General features: G+C 37.0%; 1 protein-coding gene across 1 annotated transcript in view; it reads left to right on the top strand.

Moving 5' to 3' along the window:
* The window catches only part of MCHR2 (melanin-concentrating hormone receptor 2), a 73,866-nt gene that overhangs the window by 20,294 nt on the left and 34,683 nt on the right, over positions 1 to 18,889 (top strand). Inside the window, exon 2 of the mRNA XM_012002614.1 lies at positions 16,295 to 16,502. Within this exon, the coding sequence (XP_011858004.1) occupies positions 16,321 to 16,502 (182 nt within the window). The 5' untranslated portion in view covers positions 16,295 to 16,320. The remainder of the gene's footprint in view (positions 1 to 16,294; positions 16,503 to 18,889) is intronic.

The following is an 18,889-nucleotide window of genomic DNA, read 5'->3' as shown; positions in this document are numbered from 1 at the left end:
TGTTCATTTCTTTTTACTCTTTTTTCTCTATACTTCTCTTCTCACTTCATTTCTTTCATTTGATCTTCAATTGATGATACTCTTTCTTCCAGATGATCGAGTCGGTTACTGAAGCTTGTGCATTTGTCATGTAGTTCTCGTGTTATGGTTTTCATCTCTATCAGTTCTTTTAAGGTCTTCTCTGCATTAATTATTCTAGTTATCCATTCATCCATTCTTTTTTCAAGGTTTTCAGTTTCTTTGCTCAGGTTACGTAGTTCCTCCTTTAGCTCTGAGAAGTTTGATTGACTGAAGCCTTCTTCTCTCAACTCGTCAAAGTCATTCATCCAGCTTTGTTCCGTTTCTGGCAATGAGCTGCATTCCTTTGGAGGGGGAGATGCACTCTGATTTTTTGAATTTCCAACTTTTCTGCACTGCTTTTTCCCCGTCTTTGTGGTTTTATCTGCCTTTGGTCTTTGATGATGGTGAATACTGATGGGGTTTTGATGTGGGTGTCCTTTCTGTTTGTTAGTTTTCCTTCTAACAGTCAGGATCCTCAGCTGTAGGTCTGTTGGAGTTTGCTTGAGGTCCACTCCAGACCCTGTTTGTCTGGGTATCAGCAGCGGAGGCTGCAGAAGATAGAATATTGCTGAACAGCGAGTGTTGTTGTCTGATTCTTACTCTGGAAGCTTCCTCTCAGGGGTGTACCCCGCCATGTGAAGTGTGAGGTGTCGGTCTGCACCTAGTGGGGGATGTCTCCCAGTTAGGCTACTCAGGGGTCAGGGACCCACTTGAGCAGACAGTCTGTCCATTCTCAGATCTCAACCTCTGTGCTGGGAGATCCACTGCTCTCTTCAAAGCTGTCAGATAGGGGCATTTACCTCTGTGGAGGTTTCTGCTGCTTTTTGTTTAGCTATGTCCTGTCCCCAGAGGAGGAGTCTACAGAGGCAGGCCAGCCTCCTTGAGCTGTGGTGGGCTCCACCCAATTCAAGCTTCCCAGCGGCTGTTTACACCTACTTAAGCCTCAGCAATGGCGGGCGCCCCTCCCCCAGCCTCGCTGCCACCTTGCAGTTAGAGCTCAGACTGCTGTGCTAGCAATGAGTGAGGCTCCGTGGGTGTGGGACCCTCTGGGCCAGGTGTGGGATGTAATCTCCTGGTGCACCATTTGGTAAGACTCTTGGTAAAGCGCAGTATTAGGGTGGGAGTTACCCTATTTTCCAGCTGTTGTGTGTCTCACTTTCCTTTGGCTAGGAAAAGGAATTCCCTTCCCCTTTGCACTTCCCAGGTGAGGCAATGCCTCGCCCTGCTTCAGCTCTGGCTGGTCGGGCTGCACCCGCGGACCAGCGCCAACTGTCCAACACGCCCCAGTGAGATGAACCCGGTACCTCAGTTGAAAATGCAGAAATCACCTGTCTTCTGTGTCACTCGCGCTGGGAACTGGAGGCTGGAGCAGTTCCTATTTGGCCATCTTGGGCATGCCCCCAGACGACTGTCCACCTTGTTTTTAAGTAGATGAGTCTTCTTAATTCTGAAGCAGAGGAAATAGCATGACATTTCAAGTTTTTAATTTAAAACGTTGCTACATTTTCTTAAAGGATAAGAATAAGAGGAACTGACTTATCCACTAGGCATAGTACCCATTATGCCCAGGACCCATAGGACCTCTAGGGGCCAATGGAAATGTTTACATTTCTTTTATATTCAGAAGGAAAAAAAATAAATGTACTGCAAACTGGAGTACATTTGCCTTTATACCGATGCAATGGTAAATATGATTTTTTCTTTGTAGAGGAAGGGACTCACAAAGACAAAAGTGTCTAGAGCCCATGAAAGTAATGAAGCAGCCCTACTCTGTATGGTATCACAACTCCTGTGAACAGTCTCAGGAGCAAGGTACATTTTCTTCTGTTCTTCCTAAGCAGAGTAAATTTTCTTCAAAATTTGTCTCCCACTAAATGTAAAAACTTATCTAGCAAAATGATGAACTGGAGTTTTCCTAAGAATCTAATAGGTCTTAGAAGGTATAAAACTTGAGTCTGAGCTCCCTAACTTCTTTTCAAATCCTGAAAGAACATTCCCTTCCAGCTAATACAGTTCAAGGTCAAAGGAGATTTTGAACATGCTAATTAAAATGTTAGATATTGCTTGAACAGAAGAAAATTAACTGTTATGCACACATTTTGAGAGTGATTCATGAATGAGTAGGATAACATGTCAGACTACATCTCAGACCCCAGTTGCTTATCAAAAGCTAAGTATTAACTTACACCAAACCAAATTCACTAAAATATAACTTTGTTATAAAAATGAAGTCAAAAGAAAATCAACAGGTCAGGTAAATATTGGCATTCTGGCCTCCATATGCCTAAGGTAGCTTTGGATGCTCTGGAATGTATGAGTTGCTAACAAAGAAATATCTGTGGCAAGGAGCCAGCAAGTCTGTGAGGCAAGAATGGCAGCAAAGGACGCCAATTTCTTAAGGGAAAAATTGGAATTTGAGCAGTAGGCCCTGGTTCCTAGTCAGCAGGCCTTACCTTAGCCTTAGGCAGTCCCTATGCAGGGCTGGATGGGGACGGTACAAAAGCAGGTCTCAGAAGGTGAACTGAAGTAGGAAACAGGGTTTTGAAGATGCCTGGAGGTCAGGTGGGTGCATTGGTAAAGATGAGGTAGCTGGAGAGTGCTATAAAAAAGCCCCAGGTGGTGCTCCGTCAAAGTAGACAGATGCAGCTAACTTGCAGCAGCCACACCTGGAGTAGCTTGACCAAAAGGCATATATAGATGGTGGATTGAAAGACGAGCTGTGGCGCAACTGTGGCTACACAACCAGAGCCTACAGCAGTCCTGCTCCTTCACACCATCAGTAACCATCCATGGCTTCATCTGCTAGGACACTAATGCCATCTGGAGATGCTCCAAACCTGCACATAATTGGTACCCACCAGATTATGGCTGGTTTTCATATAGGCTGAAAATGCTCAGACATAAAAAGGTTGAGACTTATGCAAAAATCACATAGTTTCCTAAGGCTATAGATTCTGAACTGTGAAATGGATGTTATATCATCATTGTCATTTGAAGAGATAACTAAAGATTATGCAACCCAAACTTGTAGAAGAAAGATAGAGGTTTGTTAGGCAGTTAATCAAAATATTATATTATTTTCCTGGATTTTATGTTTGGGATATTTTTAACTTTTTAAAATTTGTAATGTGCTGTCATATCTTTCTTGCCCTTAAATTTGTGTTTGTAAATTTGTGTTTTTCCTAAAGACCTTCCCCTAGTTGTATAAGCTGAAAGATCCACAAATCCTGCACCTGCTCCTGACTGTCTGCATACCCACCCTCAAACCGTGATTTTATTTTATTTTATTTTTATTTATTTGTTTATTTTTTTTTTTTTTTTTTGAGATGGAGTCTTGCTCTGTCACCCAGGCTGGAGTGCAGTGGCCGGATCTCAGCTCACTGCAAGCTCCGCCTCCCGGGTTCATGCCCTTATCCTGCCTCAGCCTCCCAAGTAGCTAGGACTACAGGGGCCCACCACCTCGCCCGGCTAGTTTTTTGTATTTTTTTTTTTAGTAGAGACGGGGTTTCACTGTGTTAGCCGGGATGGTCTCGATCTCCTGACCTCGTGATCCGCCCGTCTCGGCCTCCCAAAGTGCTGGGATTACAGGCTTGAGCCACCGCGCCCGGCCCCAAACCGTGATTTTAATTCCTGCATCATTCCAGTGAACAGAAATTTCTCTCTGGTCACTTAGTAAAAGAATTCAAATGAAGGATGCTACGAATGTTTGCAATTGAAAAGTGAAATGCCTTTCTGTCAGTTAAGAATTATTATAAAGTTCAGTTGTTTCAGCTATATTGATTTAAGTGTTTAGCCACTACTTATCCTAGGGAGGTGGGTAAGAGGCATAAATGAAGTAGTATGTTTAAAATACACTCCCAGCCAATAAGACTGTAATATTACATCATGATCACCAACTCATGGTGTATTCCTCATTAAGATAAACTCCATTAGTCTTTTCTGTCTAGTTTCTCCTTGTCACTTAGAGATATGTGGGCAACTGAGAAGTGAGAGGTGGAATGACCCCTAGCTTGCTTTCTTGCTATGAGAGGTGACCAAGCCTAATTTCCCCATATCTAAATCCAGTCACTCTAGCTGCTGTCTAAACAATATCAATATATAGAAATGGGATCATGGGAATGATCCACTTTCCTGTGGTTCTCTTCACTGTTTGAAGTGTTTTGAACTAAAAGCTGGTGCTATGTTTCTAAACCCATTCCCTGTAGATTAAGGACTAAAACCTGAGAGCCTTAACCTCAGCCCTGTCTTGGTTCACAACTCATTCCTACAGTTCTTACCACCTCCTCTCCATCCCAGGGTTCCATACCCCTAGTAAACAAAATCGAGTGCATAATGATGATCATGATGATTATTGTAATAACTGATATTACATGAACACTTACTAGAACACATTATTCTCAATACCTTTTTTGGATTATCACATTAATCCTCACAACCTCACTATGAGATAGGTACTATTTTTTTACCAATGGGGAACCTGAGACTGAGAGAGATTACTAAACCAAATTCTTTGCTATAGGCACTATAATGTGTGTTAAGTGAATGAATGACATAAAATAGAGTATGCCTGCAGATCATTGAAATAGAGATTTCACAAATAAAGTCTGAATAGAATGTAAGGAGACGGGTGGATCAGGTGAAAAATGAGATCCTCCAGTTAGTTGGGACATAACTTAGAGAGCAAATGTATAAAACATGGATCCATAGGTGTGTATGGAGGGGGGATTGTTGACAGGTAAATGTAATTGTGTACATTGTGGCTATTGACATGTCTTCGGTGGTTTTCCTAGTTATTCGCAGTAGGTATTTTTCCCCATATGATTTTTTCCCCTGATATTTAACTTGAAAATAGTAACAAAACAAGTGGCCAAAAGCTGGCTCACCAGTTCACTTAATCTCATCATCATGACTGTTTACTGAAATAAGTTGAAGATAATTATTTTAGGGTTTATGTTTAAAAAATAACCAAAACTATGAAATTATCACTACAGTGTAAATAAGCTCATCATCTGTTAGTTCTCTTGATTTAATCTCTGCATCATGTTCCTCTTTGCCATGTATTTTTTATTATCACTTTTCAGACTTCTTAACACTGGCTTTTTGCTTTAAAAAGCCTAATGTTCTTTAAATGCATTTCCCCTTTTGCTTGTCCTAGTCATCATGAATAAATTGTGTATGTATGAAGATGTCAGTGTATATAGATGAACGATGTGAATCAGAATATATTAAACTGACACTGTCAGTCTTCTTTCAACACCAACCTCACAAGCATACATTTCTCTTTTTTTTTTTCCTCTAAGAAAAACAATCTTGCTACCAAAAGACTCAACTGTTTAAGACCTGTTTTCTGGGGTCATATTTCAAGTAAGTGTCAAAACTTGCAATTTAAGGAATGAGAAAAAGGTTCATACTTTGAAAAGTATCAAGAAAAAAAGTACTTTTTTCTTTAATATTCAGGGTGGTTGGGTTCAACCCAAAGGTACCACATGAGCACAGATGAAGAGACAGTGCAAGGGAGTTTTTGCAAAGGGGTTTTTATGCAGTTAATCTTATTTAGCATTGGCTTTCATTATAAAATTAGGGAGAGTTTTCCTGGATGAAAATGGCCCCTAGATATAATGAAATCATACTGAAGAATTGAGAGATTCTTTATACAAAAGATTCTTTAAAATAACCTTTTGATTAAATATTAACAATAATTAAAATTATGAACATAATTTAAATACTAATTCTTAAACTTTTTCAACAGCTAATATTTAATAACCATCAGTGAATTAATATTTTGTTTCTGTATATTTAACTAATGAAACAGTCTATTAAAAACACAAAGATAAGAATATGGTACTTGCTGAACCTGTGAAGTATCAAATATTGTTGGGCATTCACTCTTCAAGTTTAGCAAGCCATGCACCTGGAGGGAAGGCAGCCTGCTACCTGCCACAGTTCACAAAACAAGATGAAAGACAAGTAGGTTATTTTTCTTGACACGGATTTATTATTTGATTTGGTGAGTTTCCCAGTTTGAAATTATATTAAGTTAATAAAGCAACGAATTTCTTACAAATATGACAAGGATTCACAAAATTCTACTTACGACGAATTTCCATTGGTACACTAATTTGCCTTTACTTTAAACTCCAGCATTTACAGGAGATGGTAAACATGAAGTTTTAATTGACACTGAAGAAAAACAGTGACAGCTAAGGTAAATGAGCTCTACTTTTTCAGGTATTTAAGGATAAAAAGGTTACAGTTTACTTTCAAAGTCCTTTCCACACACAGTATTATTTAGCATATTTCTTTCTTTTCTACTCTTTGAAGCTCCCATCTTCCTCAAAGGACTTGAGAGCTGGAAAATAAATAAAGCAAGTTGTATAGAGAGGTGGAAAGGTGAGGCTACAAAGCTTTGGGCTGAGATTTCATTAACCTGGGAGTTGTCAATAACAAGTAAGTCTTCTGACTGCAATTCTTTTTGGTTAAGCATTGAAAGAAATTAATATGTAGCCAAATAGATTATACTCCCAAATCTTATGACGTGAAGCCATTAGTCTTAGAAACACATGTGGGGAGCTATCTTCCTGTAGATTATATTTGGAGAAGAGATATTGAAATTCATAAATGATTTGTGAGATCATAAAAAATTGCTATCCATAATTCATTGGAAAAAGTTTGTCTATGGCTTAAACTTAAGTAATCATTTTCAAAAATGCATATGGCTCCCAAACCTATTCATTTGCATATATAATCTATATTTTCTTTTTTAAACTTATAGAAGTGCTTAAAAGGCAAGTGTCATAAAAGTTAACTTTCTCTATTTATCTTACATTTTATAATTACAAAACACTAGATTTTTGTGTATCCTAAATCTCTCTTAACACTAATATTTCATTATCTAAAAATGAAATGAAAATTAAAATACATTAATCATTTTGGCTTTTTAAAAGAGCCACATCAGTTATTTTTAAAACAACATGAGGTAACTAACTGAATATGTTTCTCCATACAAATTTCTTCAATGAATTCAGCCAGTCAGTCATATTTATTGGTGTTCCCTGAAAATAGCTGTTTTGCTACATTTTTGTAAACACTTTGACATTAAATATTCGTATAACAGAACCACAATCAAAGTTAACATCATATTAGATGATTTTTAAAATTTGAAATAATCAATTTGGAAAGTAAAAGAGAGCAGTGGCAGAAAATTAAGACTAAGCATTAATAAAGGAGAGAACAGAGAGTTAGATTATTGCCTTGGAACCGTATAGTCAGATGTTAGACTGGTTTTTTAACAATACTTTTACTGTTACTATAACCTGCAGAACCATACAGAAAACACTGGCTATCAAGGACAAGAAAGCCAGAACGTTTTTGGCTCATCAGGGTCCCTCTGAACCACTTACCAATCACAAGTTGCTCTCTCTTCAGAGGTGGCCAACAATCTGACATTTTAAGTTATCACTTCTTTGCTTTTCTTTATATTTTTACCATCATTATATGTATCCCTATAATATAGATTCATTTTGCCTTGTTTTTTATTCTATAAAAATGGAATCATACATATGAATTTCTGCTTTTTGCCCTTCCTTATGATTTTAGATCCATCCATGTTGCTGTGTGTACCTAGAATCTGTTCCCATCGGTGCTATATAGTATTTCATTGTGTGAATATATCACAATCCATTCCATTGTAAATGGACATTTGGTTAATTTCAGTTATATAATTTGGCTGTATCCCACCCAAAATCTCGTCTTGAGTTGTAATCTCCGTAATCCCCATGTGCCAAGGGCCAGAACAAGGGTGGAAGTAATTGAATCATAGGGGCAGTTTTCCCCATGCTGTTCTCATGATAGTGAGTGAGTCTCAGGAGATCTGATGGTTTTATAAGCATGTGGCATTTCTCCTGCTTGTTCTCCCTCCGTCCTGCTACCCTGTGAAGAAGGTGCCTGCTTCTCCTTTGCCTTCTGCTATGACTGTAAGTTTCCTGAGGCTTCCTCAGCGATGCAGAATTCTGAGTCAACTAAACCTCTTTCCTTTATAAATTACCCAGTTTGGGGCATTTCTTCATAGCATTGTGATAACAGACTAATACATTCAGTTTAAGGCATTTTAAATGAATATTTCTGTAAACATTCTGGAGCACATATCCTGGTACATATAAACTTGTGTATCTTTAGGTATATCCCACCTAAGGGGAAGATTCTGGGTCATGCAGCAATATGTAGCTACTCAACTTCAGTAATGCCTCCTTGTTTTCCAGAGTTATATATCCATTTATACTGCCACCAGTGGTGGGAGTTTCTGTGGCTCCAACACTTAGAACTGTTAGACATGAATATTTTTACCAATCTGATAGTTAAGCAAAGGTATCCACTTGTGCTTTTAATTTGCCTTTTCCTTATCTTCAATGAAATTAAATACCTTTTAAATATGTTTATTCACCAGCCGGATACCTATTTTATAAATGCCTATTGAAGTCACTTGCCATTTTTCTGTAGGCTTCTCTATCTTTTTTTATAGATTCATATAGATAGTTTATATATTTTGATCAAGAGCCTTTTGTTGGTTATATGTCTTAGAAATATCTTCACTCTGAGACTTGACTTTTGGCTTTCTTCATGGTGTCTTTTTTTTTAATTCCCATGTTATTTTTTATTTTTTGCAAACATAGTTTACCAATAGGACATTGAATGGAATATTCCACCTAGAACATGAACCACTAAATGCTGCATCATTTCTCAAACATTCATTTTTGTCCTCTACATGCATTTCTTAATATGATTAAAAAGAAAACTATAACATGATAACCACCCCCAAACAAACTGATAAATGAACAGTACAGTATTAGGAACTATAAACACAGTATTTTACAGCAAAGACCTAAACTGTTTTCACTTTGCATGATTGAAACTTTATGCTTATTCAACAATTCTCCATTTCCTCATCCTCCAGCCCCTGGCAACCACCATTCTACTTTTGGCTTCAATAAGTTTGATTAATTTAGATACTTCATGCAAGTGAAATCATATAGTATCTTTCCTTCTGTGACTGACTGACTTCACTCATTATCATGCCCTCAAGGTTCATTCATATTGTGGCATATGACAGAATTCCCTTAATTTTATGGCTGAATAATATTCCATTGTATGTGTAAACTTTGTTTATACATTTATCTATCAGTGTTCATTAAGGTGGTTTCTATCTGTTGACTTGAGGAACCTCCACACTGTTTTCCATAGTGGCTACGCTATTTTACATTCCTACCAACAGTACACAAGAGTTCCAATTTTTCCACATCCTCAATACTTATTTTCTGGGTTTTTTGTTTTGTCACTTTTTAAAATTGTCATTTGTATGTTTTTATTGTTTGTTAGTAATGGTCATCCTAACAGGGATGAGGTGACAGCTCATTGTGGTTTTTATTTGTATTTCCCTGATTAGTGACATTGAGCATCTTTTCCTGTATCTGTTGGCCATTTCTATGTCTTCTTTGGATAAATGTCTGTTCAGGTTACTTGCCCATTTTTTAAATCGAGTTATTTGCTTATTTGCTATCCATATTAAGTTATAGGAGTTCCTTCTATATTTTGGATATTAACCGTTTATCAGAATTGTGGTTTGCAAATTTTTCTCCCAGTCTGTCAGATGTAGTTAGACTCTGTTGTTTCCTTTGCTGTTCAGAAGCTTTTTAGTTCAAAGTAGACTCGTTATCTATTTTTGCTTTTCTTACCTGTGTTTTTGATATCACATCCAAGAAATTATTGTCAAAACCAATGTCATGAAGATTTCCCCTATGTTTTCTTCTAGGAGTTTTACCATTTCTGGTCATACATTTAAGTCTTTAAACTATTTTGAGTTAATTTTTGTGTGTAGTGAAAGATAAGGGTCCAATTTCATTCCTTTGCATGTAGATACCCAGATTTTTCAACATCATTTGTTGAAAAGTCTATCCTCTTCCCATTGTATACTTTGGTACCCTTGTTGAAGATCAGTTGACCATACACTAGCCCTTCCTTATCTGTGGTTTCACTTTTCAAGATTTTAGTTACCTGTGGTCAACCACAGTTAGAAACTAATAAATAGAAATTTCCAAAATAAACAATATGTAAGTTTTAAATTGTGCACCATTACTGGAACACGGTGAAATCTCATACTATCTAACTTCATTTCTCCCAAGACATGATTAATCCCTTTGTCTACCATAACCTCGCTGCATATGCTACCTGCCTGCTAGTCACTTAGTAGCTGTCTCAGTTATCAGACTGACTGTCACAGTATAGCAGTCCTTGTGTTCAAGCAATCCTTATTTTACTTAACAACAGACCCAAAGCACAAGACTAGTAATGCTGGCAATTTGGATATGCCAAAGCAAAGCTATAAAGTGCTTTAAGTGAAAAGGTAAAAGATTTTTACTTAATAAAGAAATTTTAAAAATCATATGCTGAGTTTGATATGATATACCATGAGAAAAAAATCTCTCTGTGAAATTGTGAGGAAGAAAAAATAAATTCATGCTAGTTTTCCTGTCATAGATTTCATTCCATTGTGGTTGGAAAAGATACTTGACATGATTTTCCTAATTTTTTTGTTACTATACTTTAAGTTCTAGGGTACATGTGTACAATGTGCAGGTTTGTTACATAGGTATGCATATGCCATGTTGGTTTGCTGCACCCATCAACTCGACATTTACATTAGGTATTTCTCCTCATGCTATCCCTCCCCCAGCCCCCAGCCCCCAACAGGCCCTGGTGTGTGATGTCCCCCACCCTGTGTCCTTGTGTTCTCACTGTTCAACTCCCACCTATTAATGAGAACATGCAATGTTTAGTTTTCTGTCCTTGTGAAGGTTTGCTGAGAATGATGGTTTCCAGCTTCATCCATGTCCCCACAAAGGACATGAACTTATCCTTTTTTATGGCTGCATAGTATTCTATGGTATATATGTGCCACATTTCTTAATCCAGTCTATCCTTGATGGACATTTGGGTTAGTTCCAAGTCTTTGCTATTGTGAATAGTGCCGCAGTAAACATACATGTGCATGTGTCTTCATAGTAGAATGATTTATAATCCTTTAGGTGTATACTCAGTAATGGGATCACTGGGTCAAATGGTATTTCTAGTTCTAGATCCTTGAGGAATCACCACACTGTCTTCCACAATGGTTGAACTAATTAATATTCCCGCAAAAAGTGGAAGAGCATTCCTAAAATACTTTTTTGAAAAAAAAAGCATTCCTAAAACACTTTTATTTTCTTCTTTTGAGAAGTGTATGTTCATATCCTTTGCCCACTTTTTGATGGGGTTGTTTTTTCTTGTAAAATTGTTTAAGTTCTTTGTAGATTCTGTATATTAGCCCTTTGTCAGATGGGTAGATTGCAAAAATTTTCTCCCATTCTGTAGGTTGCCTGTTCACGCTGATGATAGTTTCTTTTGCTGTGCAGAAGCTCGTTAGTTTAATTAGATCCCATTTGTCAATTTTGGCTTTTGTTGCCATTGCTTTTGGTGTTTTAGTCACGAAGTTTTTGCCCATGTCTATGTCCTGAATGATATCGCCTAGATTTTCTTCCAGGGTTTTATGGTTTTAGGTCTTATATTTAAGTCTTTAATCCATCTTGAGTTAATTTTTGTATAAGGTGTAAGGAAGGGGTCCAGTTTCAGTTTTCTGCATATAGCCAGTTTTCCCAACACCATTTATTAAATAGAGAATCCTTTCCCCATTGCTTGTTTTTGTCGGGTTTGTTATAGATCAGATGGTTGTAGAGGTGTGGCATTATTTTTGAGGCCTCTGTTGTGTTCCATTGGTCCATATATCTGTTTTGGTACCAGTACCATGTTTTGGTTACTGTAGCCTTATAGTATAATTTGAAGTCAGGTAGCATGATGCCTCCAGCTTTGTTCTTTTGGTTTAGAATTGTCTTGGTAATGCAGGCTCTTTTTTGGTTCCATATGAACTTTAAAGTAGTTTTTTCCAATTCTGTGAAGATAGTCATTGGTAGCTTGATGAGGATGGCATTGAATCTACAAATTACCTTGGGCAGTATGGCCATTTTCACGATATTGATTCTTCCTATCCATGAGCATGGAATGTTCTTCCATTTGTTTGTGCCCTCTTTTATTTTGTTGAGCAGTGGTTTGTAGTTCTCCTTGAAGAGCTTTTGTTTTCTGAAAAAGTCTTTATCTCTCTTTAATTTTCAAAGAATATTTTTGCTGGACGTAGTAGTCTTGGTTGCCAGTTTTTTCTTTCGGCACTGTGACTATATCATCCCACTCTCTCCTGGCTTTCAAGATTTCTGCTGAGAAATCCCCTAACAGATGTATTGGAAGTCCCTTGTACACAGTGAATCATTTTTCTCTTGCTGCTTTTGAAATTTTCTCTTGCCTTTGTGGACTTCTTTGGATGTAGCCTATTTGAGGTAGGCTGGTCTTCTTGAATCTGGGTGTTCATTTCCCTTCCCATATTTAGGAAGATTTCAACCATTATTTCTTTAAATAAGCTTTCTGTCCCTTTCTTTCTCTCCCTTTCTGAGATTCCCATAACATGTATATGGATCCTTTCAATGGTGTCCAGTAGCCTTTTAGGCCATTTTTACCCTTCATTATTATTATTATTGTGTCTTTTTGCTCCTCTGCCTATTTTATTTCAAATCACTTGTCTTCAAATTTTCTGATTCTCTCTCTTGCTTGATCAAATCTGCTGTTGAAACTTTATAGTGAATTCCTCATTTCAATTTTTGAATTTCTCAGCTCCAAAATCTGTTTGGTTCTTTTTTATATTTTCTATCCCTTTGCTGAAATTCTCATTTTGTTCCTGTATTGTTTTGATGAGTTTATCAATCACCTTTATGGTGGTTATTTTGAACTATTTGTCAGGCAATTAGTATCTAACTGTTTCTTTAGTATCAATTTCTGAAAACTTGCTTGGCTTATTTGATTGGGCCAATTTTCTCTGCTTCTTTGTGTTCCTTGTAATTTTGCATTAGTATCTACACATTTTAACAATATAGCTACCTCTCCCAGTCTTTGTAGACTGGCTCCAAACAGAGAAACATCTTCACCAAGCAGCATAGCTACAGATTCAGGGGACATCGCAAACATTTTCTGTGGATGTGTCTCCTCTGGATGTCTGTGTCTAGGTTCCTAATTAGAGAGATTTACCAATTTTTTTTTCCTGGAACTCGTAATTTCTTTCTCCATTGGTATCTATCTTTTGTACCACAGGTTCTCCAAAATAGCAGCATGCCACCCGACTCTTTTTGTGTTCCCAGTGGCCTTCCAGGCATCCAGAGTACATGAGGTCTCATCAGTGCCCCAATTTGGACTACATAGAAACCAGTACCTCTGGAAACCCCCCAAAAGCCAGAACACTGCATATATGCTCCACTCTTCTCTCCTTGAAGGAAGAGACTGCCAAGCAGCATTGACCTCTGTCAGCTATACTACAGGTCCTCTGGAGCAGCAGCACACTGCCCAGCTCTTTTTTTCTGAGGAGCCCCCAGCTATCCAGAATATGCCATTTCCTGCTAATACGCTGAGATAGATAAGACAAAAGCCTGTCCCCAAAGAAGCCCCTTGAAAGTGAGAAAAATGGACATATGCTCCAGTTTCCTCTCTCTCCCCAGGGAGAAGCCAGGAGCTGGAAGTTTCCCCGCAATCACATGGCACTGTGCCAGAGAGAGATACTATGGCAAGAGGGTGCCACAGGTTCTTCTACTGGCTTTGATGTAGCTGGCTTCCCCTTTGCCTAGGATGCAAAAGTTTCTTAACTGGTTTCTGGGTTTCTCACAAAAGGAATTGTTCTATGTATGGCTGTTGAATCAGTGTTGCCATGAGAGAAAGAGGGTCTGAAATTTCCTATTTTACTGCCTTAATGGTGTCTTTTAATGAACAGATTTTTTTTCATTGTAATCAAATTTTTCAGGTTTTTATTAAACATCTATGTTTTCTGTGTCTTGTTTATGAAATTTTTTACTCCAACGACATAAAGATATTCTATATTCACTTCTAAAAGCCTTTTACATTTGTTTTTAAGCCACATGGAGTTTATTTTTATGTATGTATAGATTTTAAATCAATGCGCATATAAGTGTAAGTAAGCATATATGAATTCATGTATATGTGTGTATAATATATATTTATATAGGTGAGATTGTTTTTTTTCTATTTAGATAGGCAGTTGTCCCAGCATCATTTATGGAAGAGTCCATTCTTTCCTCACTTCTCTAAAGTGACATCTTTTCATGTATCAAGTATAATGTATATGTGTGGGGGCTCTCTTTAATGTTCCCTTGATCTATTTGTCTATCCCTATTCAAATATCACACTATGTAGATTACTGTATCTTTATAATTTGTCTTAGTATCAAATAAATTAAGTCCTTCTATCTGGTTCTCTTTTTTCAAGAGTTTACTTACTATTCTTAGTCTTTTATGTCAGAAGTAGTATGTTATCATCTTTCACAGACAATAAAACTTGGAATTTTATTGGAATTGCATTGAATCTATAAGTCAATCTGGGGGAAATTGACATCTATAGAATAATGAGTCTTCAAATTCATTAACTTGGTATTTTTCTCCATTTACAAATGTTCTTTAACATCAGTTAAATGTTATAACTTTTCCAGTAGAGTTCTTACATATTTTTGCTGGGTTTAGCATTAGGTATATATATTTTTAACAGTTAAATGTTAACTCTTTTAAACCTTCTTTTTCTAATGGTTTGTAGAAAATATATGGAAATGCAATTTTTTTGGCTTGTTTTCATATCCAGCAAACTTACTAAATTCTCTTATAGCTGCACAATAATAACACTGAGACTTTCTTACTCTCCAAGTCTCATACATCCTATTTTTTTTCCCTCATTGTGCTAGAGAAGTCCAATATTGAAGACAAGTGGTAATAGTGGACATTCTTTCATGTTTTGAAAGGGAAATGTTCAGCATTTCATAATTAAAGTTTTCTTCAGGGGAGATTCAATTATCAAAGTAACGTGACAGACATGAAAAAGAACCAAATGAAAATGAAGAACATTTTTTAAAAATCACATCACTCTCTCAATTGATGGAAAAACCATCTTTAATATTAAACTAATAACCTGCTGATGAACTGGGAATAGAAGGGAACTTTCTTAATCTGACCAAATATAATACACTTAATCATGAAGCCCCTGAGGCTGCAGCTCAGAGGAGGGTATCTCCTGTAAGATTCCCCAGCCTCAGTAGGCCCTGGACCCTAATTTTTCTCTGGACTTCTTGTAGACATGGAACCAGACTTCAAATGCTATGTCATCCCTAAATGTCTTCTAAATCAAGATAGCATTGGTGCTTCAATATTCCACTTACCTTTCAAGATCTCATTCAAAACCCAGCCAGGGAAGGCCTACTGATTTTTCAGACCTTGAATATTTTTAAGTTGCTGTATACACACACATGGACATACATAAATATAAATACACACACATATATTTTGTCCAGCATATTTTATTTTCAGTGGGAAGATTAATCTGAGTAATCCAATTTATCATTACCAAACACCAGACTTAGATGGCATTTTTAAAATGTCTTTTATCAAAACAGATGATCAAGCAAATAATTTTCTAGTTCTATTTGGCTTTATTTACTTGTTTATTTTTTGGCAGTGAGCATTTCTCCTTGAATACTTCTTTGCACATGTTGCCTCCGCTGGCTACAACACTTTTCCCTTCCCACAACTCTACTTTGCTCAGCTAACTCTTCCTCATGCTTCAGGATAGTCCAATAATCACATCAGGAAGTCTTATCCATTCCATTTCTAAACAATCTGAGTTCAGTAGATCCCATGCATTTTATAGCAGATAGAGAGGATATATTTAACAACATAAGTGTTACAAGAATACTAGTCAATATGAACAGACCTACAGGCCAATAAGAATACCAGCGATCTGTAAACAACCAGGACCAGTATATACTAGGTAAATATCACCTATGCTCAAAGCATATAGTACAGTAAGATGTGGTAAGATACAAAGATTATCATGGTGCTTCTCATGTTGTTCTGTAACTTGCTGTTTACCTGTCTCTTATGGTAATCTGTGAGATTACTATGAACAGGGACAAATCATACTCAACCTGGAATCCTGTGTTCCATGGAATCTTGGTTTAAAAAAAATAGGTCCCAAAAAATATTATTTGAATTAGGTAAAGGAAGTTATATTTAGAGAATGTTCACTAAATAAATCACTTCCTATTACTTCACAGCTTTAATCCCTGGAAGTCCATGAACAATGAATCCATTTCACTCATCTTGTTGGAACACCTCTGCCGAACTTTCAAACAAATCCTGGAATAAAGAGTTTGCTTATCAAACTGCCAGTGTTGTAGATACAGTCATCCTCCCTTCCATGATTGGGATTATCTGTTCAACAGGGCTGGTTGGCAACATCCTCATTGTATTCACTATAATAAGGTAAGTGCTCCTTTTTTTTTCCTTCTGTACTTTAGGAAACTACAGTCAAAGCTCCCTAAATGAATCCTTTCCCCTGTAGCATTTTGCTTAATGAAATGCAATTTCTTAAATATTTGCTTAAGATAATTAAGATAATTAATGAAGATTCTACAGATACTTTCATCATGCATTAGGTAACATCTCAATTGGAAATCTCAACATGCTAAGACCTAGGCCAATGCTTACTGCTGGGTCAGTGAATTTTTAGGGCAATGACTCTCAGTCTTAGCTGCATATTAGAATCACCTGGGGAGTTTTAAAAACTCCTGATATGCAGTTTCACCCCAGACCCATTAACTCAGAATCTCTAAGGGTAGGGTCCGGGTAAGATTTGAAACTGCAATGCAACATTTTATTTCCCAGCAATAAGAATTATCCTAAAAAGCTGACCTGTTTAGGCAGGTGAAAGAGATTCTTTTACTCACTTGGGCAAAAGAGAGACTTTATCTGATCACCAGAAGATGCAGGGAGTCATAAGTAGTGGGCTGTTCCCTTTTGTGTAGACCAGCCTATATAGACCAAACTGAGAGACATTTGCCCCCCAGTACCTCCTGCCTGGGCACCACGTATCTCACCTAATTCAGGTAATTCCCTCCTCTCAAGTAGAGACTAAAGTTTTACCTGGAGTATAAGAACTGATTATTTGTTTTCTAGGGACTTGATAAAATGGATTCAGAATTAGTGTACACAAGCCCTATAACTACTTGGTATATTTGCTATCTTGATTTTCACATGTAAGTTTTGCTAGTTTTAATAACTATAGGATGTTAACTTTTTTTCCTAGTTTCTGATTATACTTAAAATTGCCATTTTTAAAATGTTTGTGCATATTCATATGTTATAAAAGATATTCTAGACTGCAGGTTTAATATCCCTTATCCAAAATGCTTGGGACCAGAAGTGGTTCAGATTTCAGATTTTTCTGGATTTTGCACTGTTTGTATATGCATAATGAGATATCCTGGAGAAGGGACCAAGTCTAAACAGAAAATTCATTATGTCTCATTTACACCTTATACACAAAGCCTGAAAGTAACTTTATGTAATAATTTAAATAATTTTATGCATGAGACAAATTTTTGTAAACCAAACCATCAGATAGTAAAGTCATCACTCTCTCTGCCACCCATGTGGACATCTGTGGTTGTCTGGCATCACCATCATTCCTGACTCCAGATTTACATCTAACCAATAAACAATCACTTTCTTAAACTTATTCACACAACGGTACCTAGCAGTAAAAAATATGACCATTAATACCACTAATACAGTGAAAAATAATGTGTTCAGGGCAACTAAGCAGCCCAGTAACATCACCAGAACACCGGCACCAGCTGCGAAACAACAGCAGCTGAAGGGGGCTGGGAGGGTCATTTTTCCCTTGGAAATGCTGTGTGTTGTGCAGCAGAATTTTGACTGCAACCCATCGCATGAGGTCAGGTGTGGAATGTTCCACTTGAAGGGTCATGTTATTCCTCAAAAACTTTCAGATTTTAGAGCATTTCAGATTTTGGATTTCCAGGTTAGGGATGCCCAACCTGTACTACCTAATAGGTGTTTTCAGCATCATATTAACACATAACCGCAAAAAACTTTTGTGGAACATACTACACTAAAAAGCACAGCAGTACTATTATTATACTAGTACTATATAGCATTATATAGTACTTATATATATAGTATATATATACACTATATATAGTACATTATATAGTACTATATATGTAGCAGTACTATTATATATACAGTACTATATATTTAAGAAAAGAGGCTCAGATGAGTAAATAACTGGTCCAGCATCACAGAGCTAGTAAGTAGCAATCCTGGCAATTGAACTCAGATCTTATTCCAAATTCTAGGCTATTTCCTCCACAGCTAATGAAAACAAAGAGGTCATCAAAATTATAGAGACAGTTGTTGGATTTGCCATAAAGATAAAAGAATCCTCACAGCCTTAATTGAGAGCAAGAGGAGCCCTCAGGATGGTCATGCAGATGGTGCTCATCACCCCGAGAAGACTCATAACTTGTCACTTCCCCGGGTGGCGTCTCATCAGCCAGCCCTCTCTCAAACTTTCATTTTCGCTCTCTCTGCAGTTAGAAGTAGAGGATCAATGGTATTTTTTATACCAGTCACAGCTGAAGATTTATTTAGTACATAGGGATTCTACTCTTAATAAATTCAGGCATTCCTTATTGTGTCCTGTAAAGCCATTTGTGAATATCAAGCATTTTAAACTTTTCTTTAAGTGCTAGAAGAATGTCCATTCAATATATATTAGTAAATACCTATTGCATGCCCTGCATTGCCCTAGGGTTTATGAAAATACCAAAAAAAAAAAAAAAAAA

This window comes from Mandrillus leucophaeus, unplaced genomic scaffold (assembly GCF_000951045.1).
Source record: "Mandrillus leucophaeus isolate KB7577 unplaced genomic scaffold, Mleu.le_1.0 Scaffold690, whole genome shotgun sequence".
Lineage (NCBI taxonomy): Eukaryota > Metazoa > Chordata > Mammalia > Primates > Cercopithecidae > Mandrillus > Mandrillus leucophaeus.
This window is presented reverse-complemented; position numbering and strand designations above follow the sequence as displayed.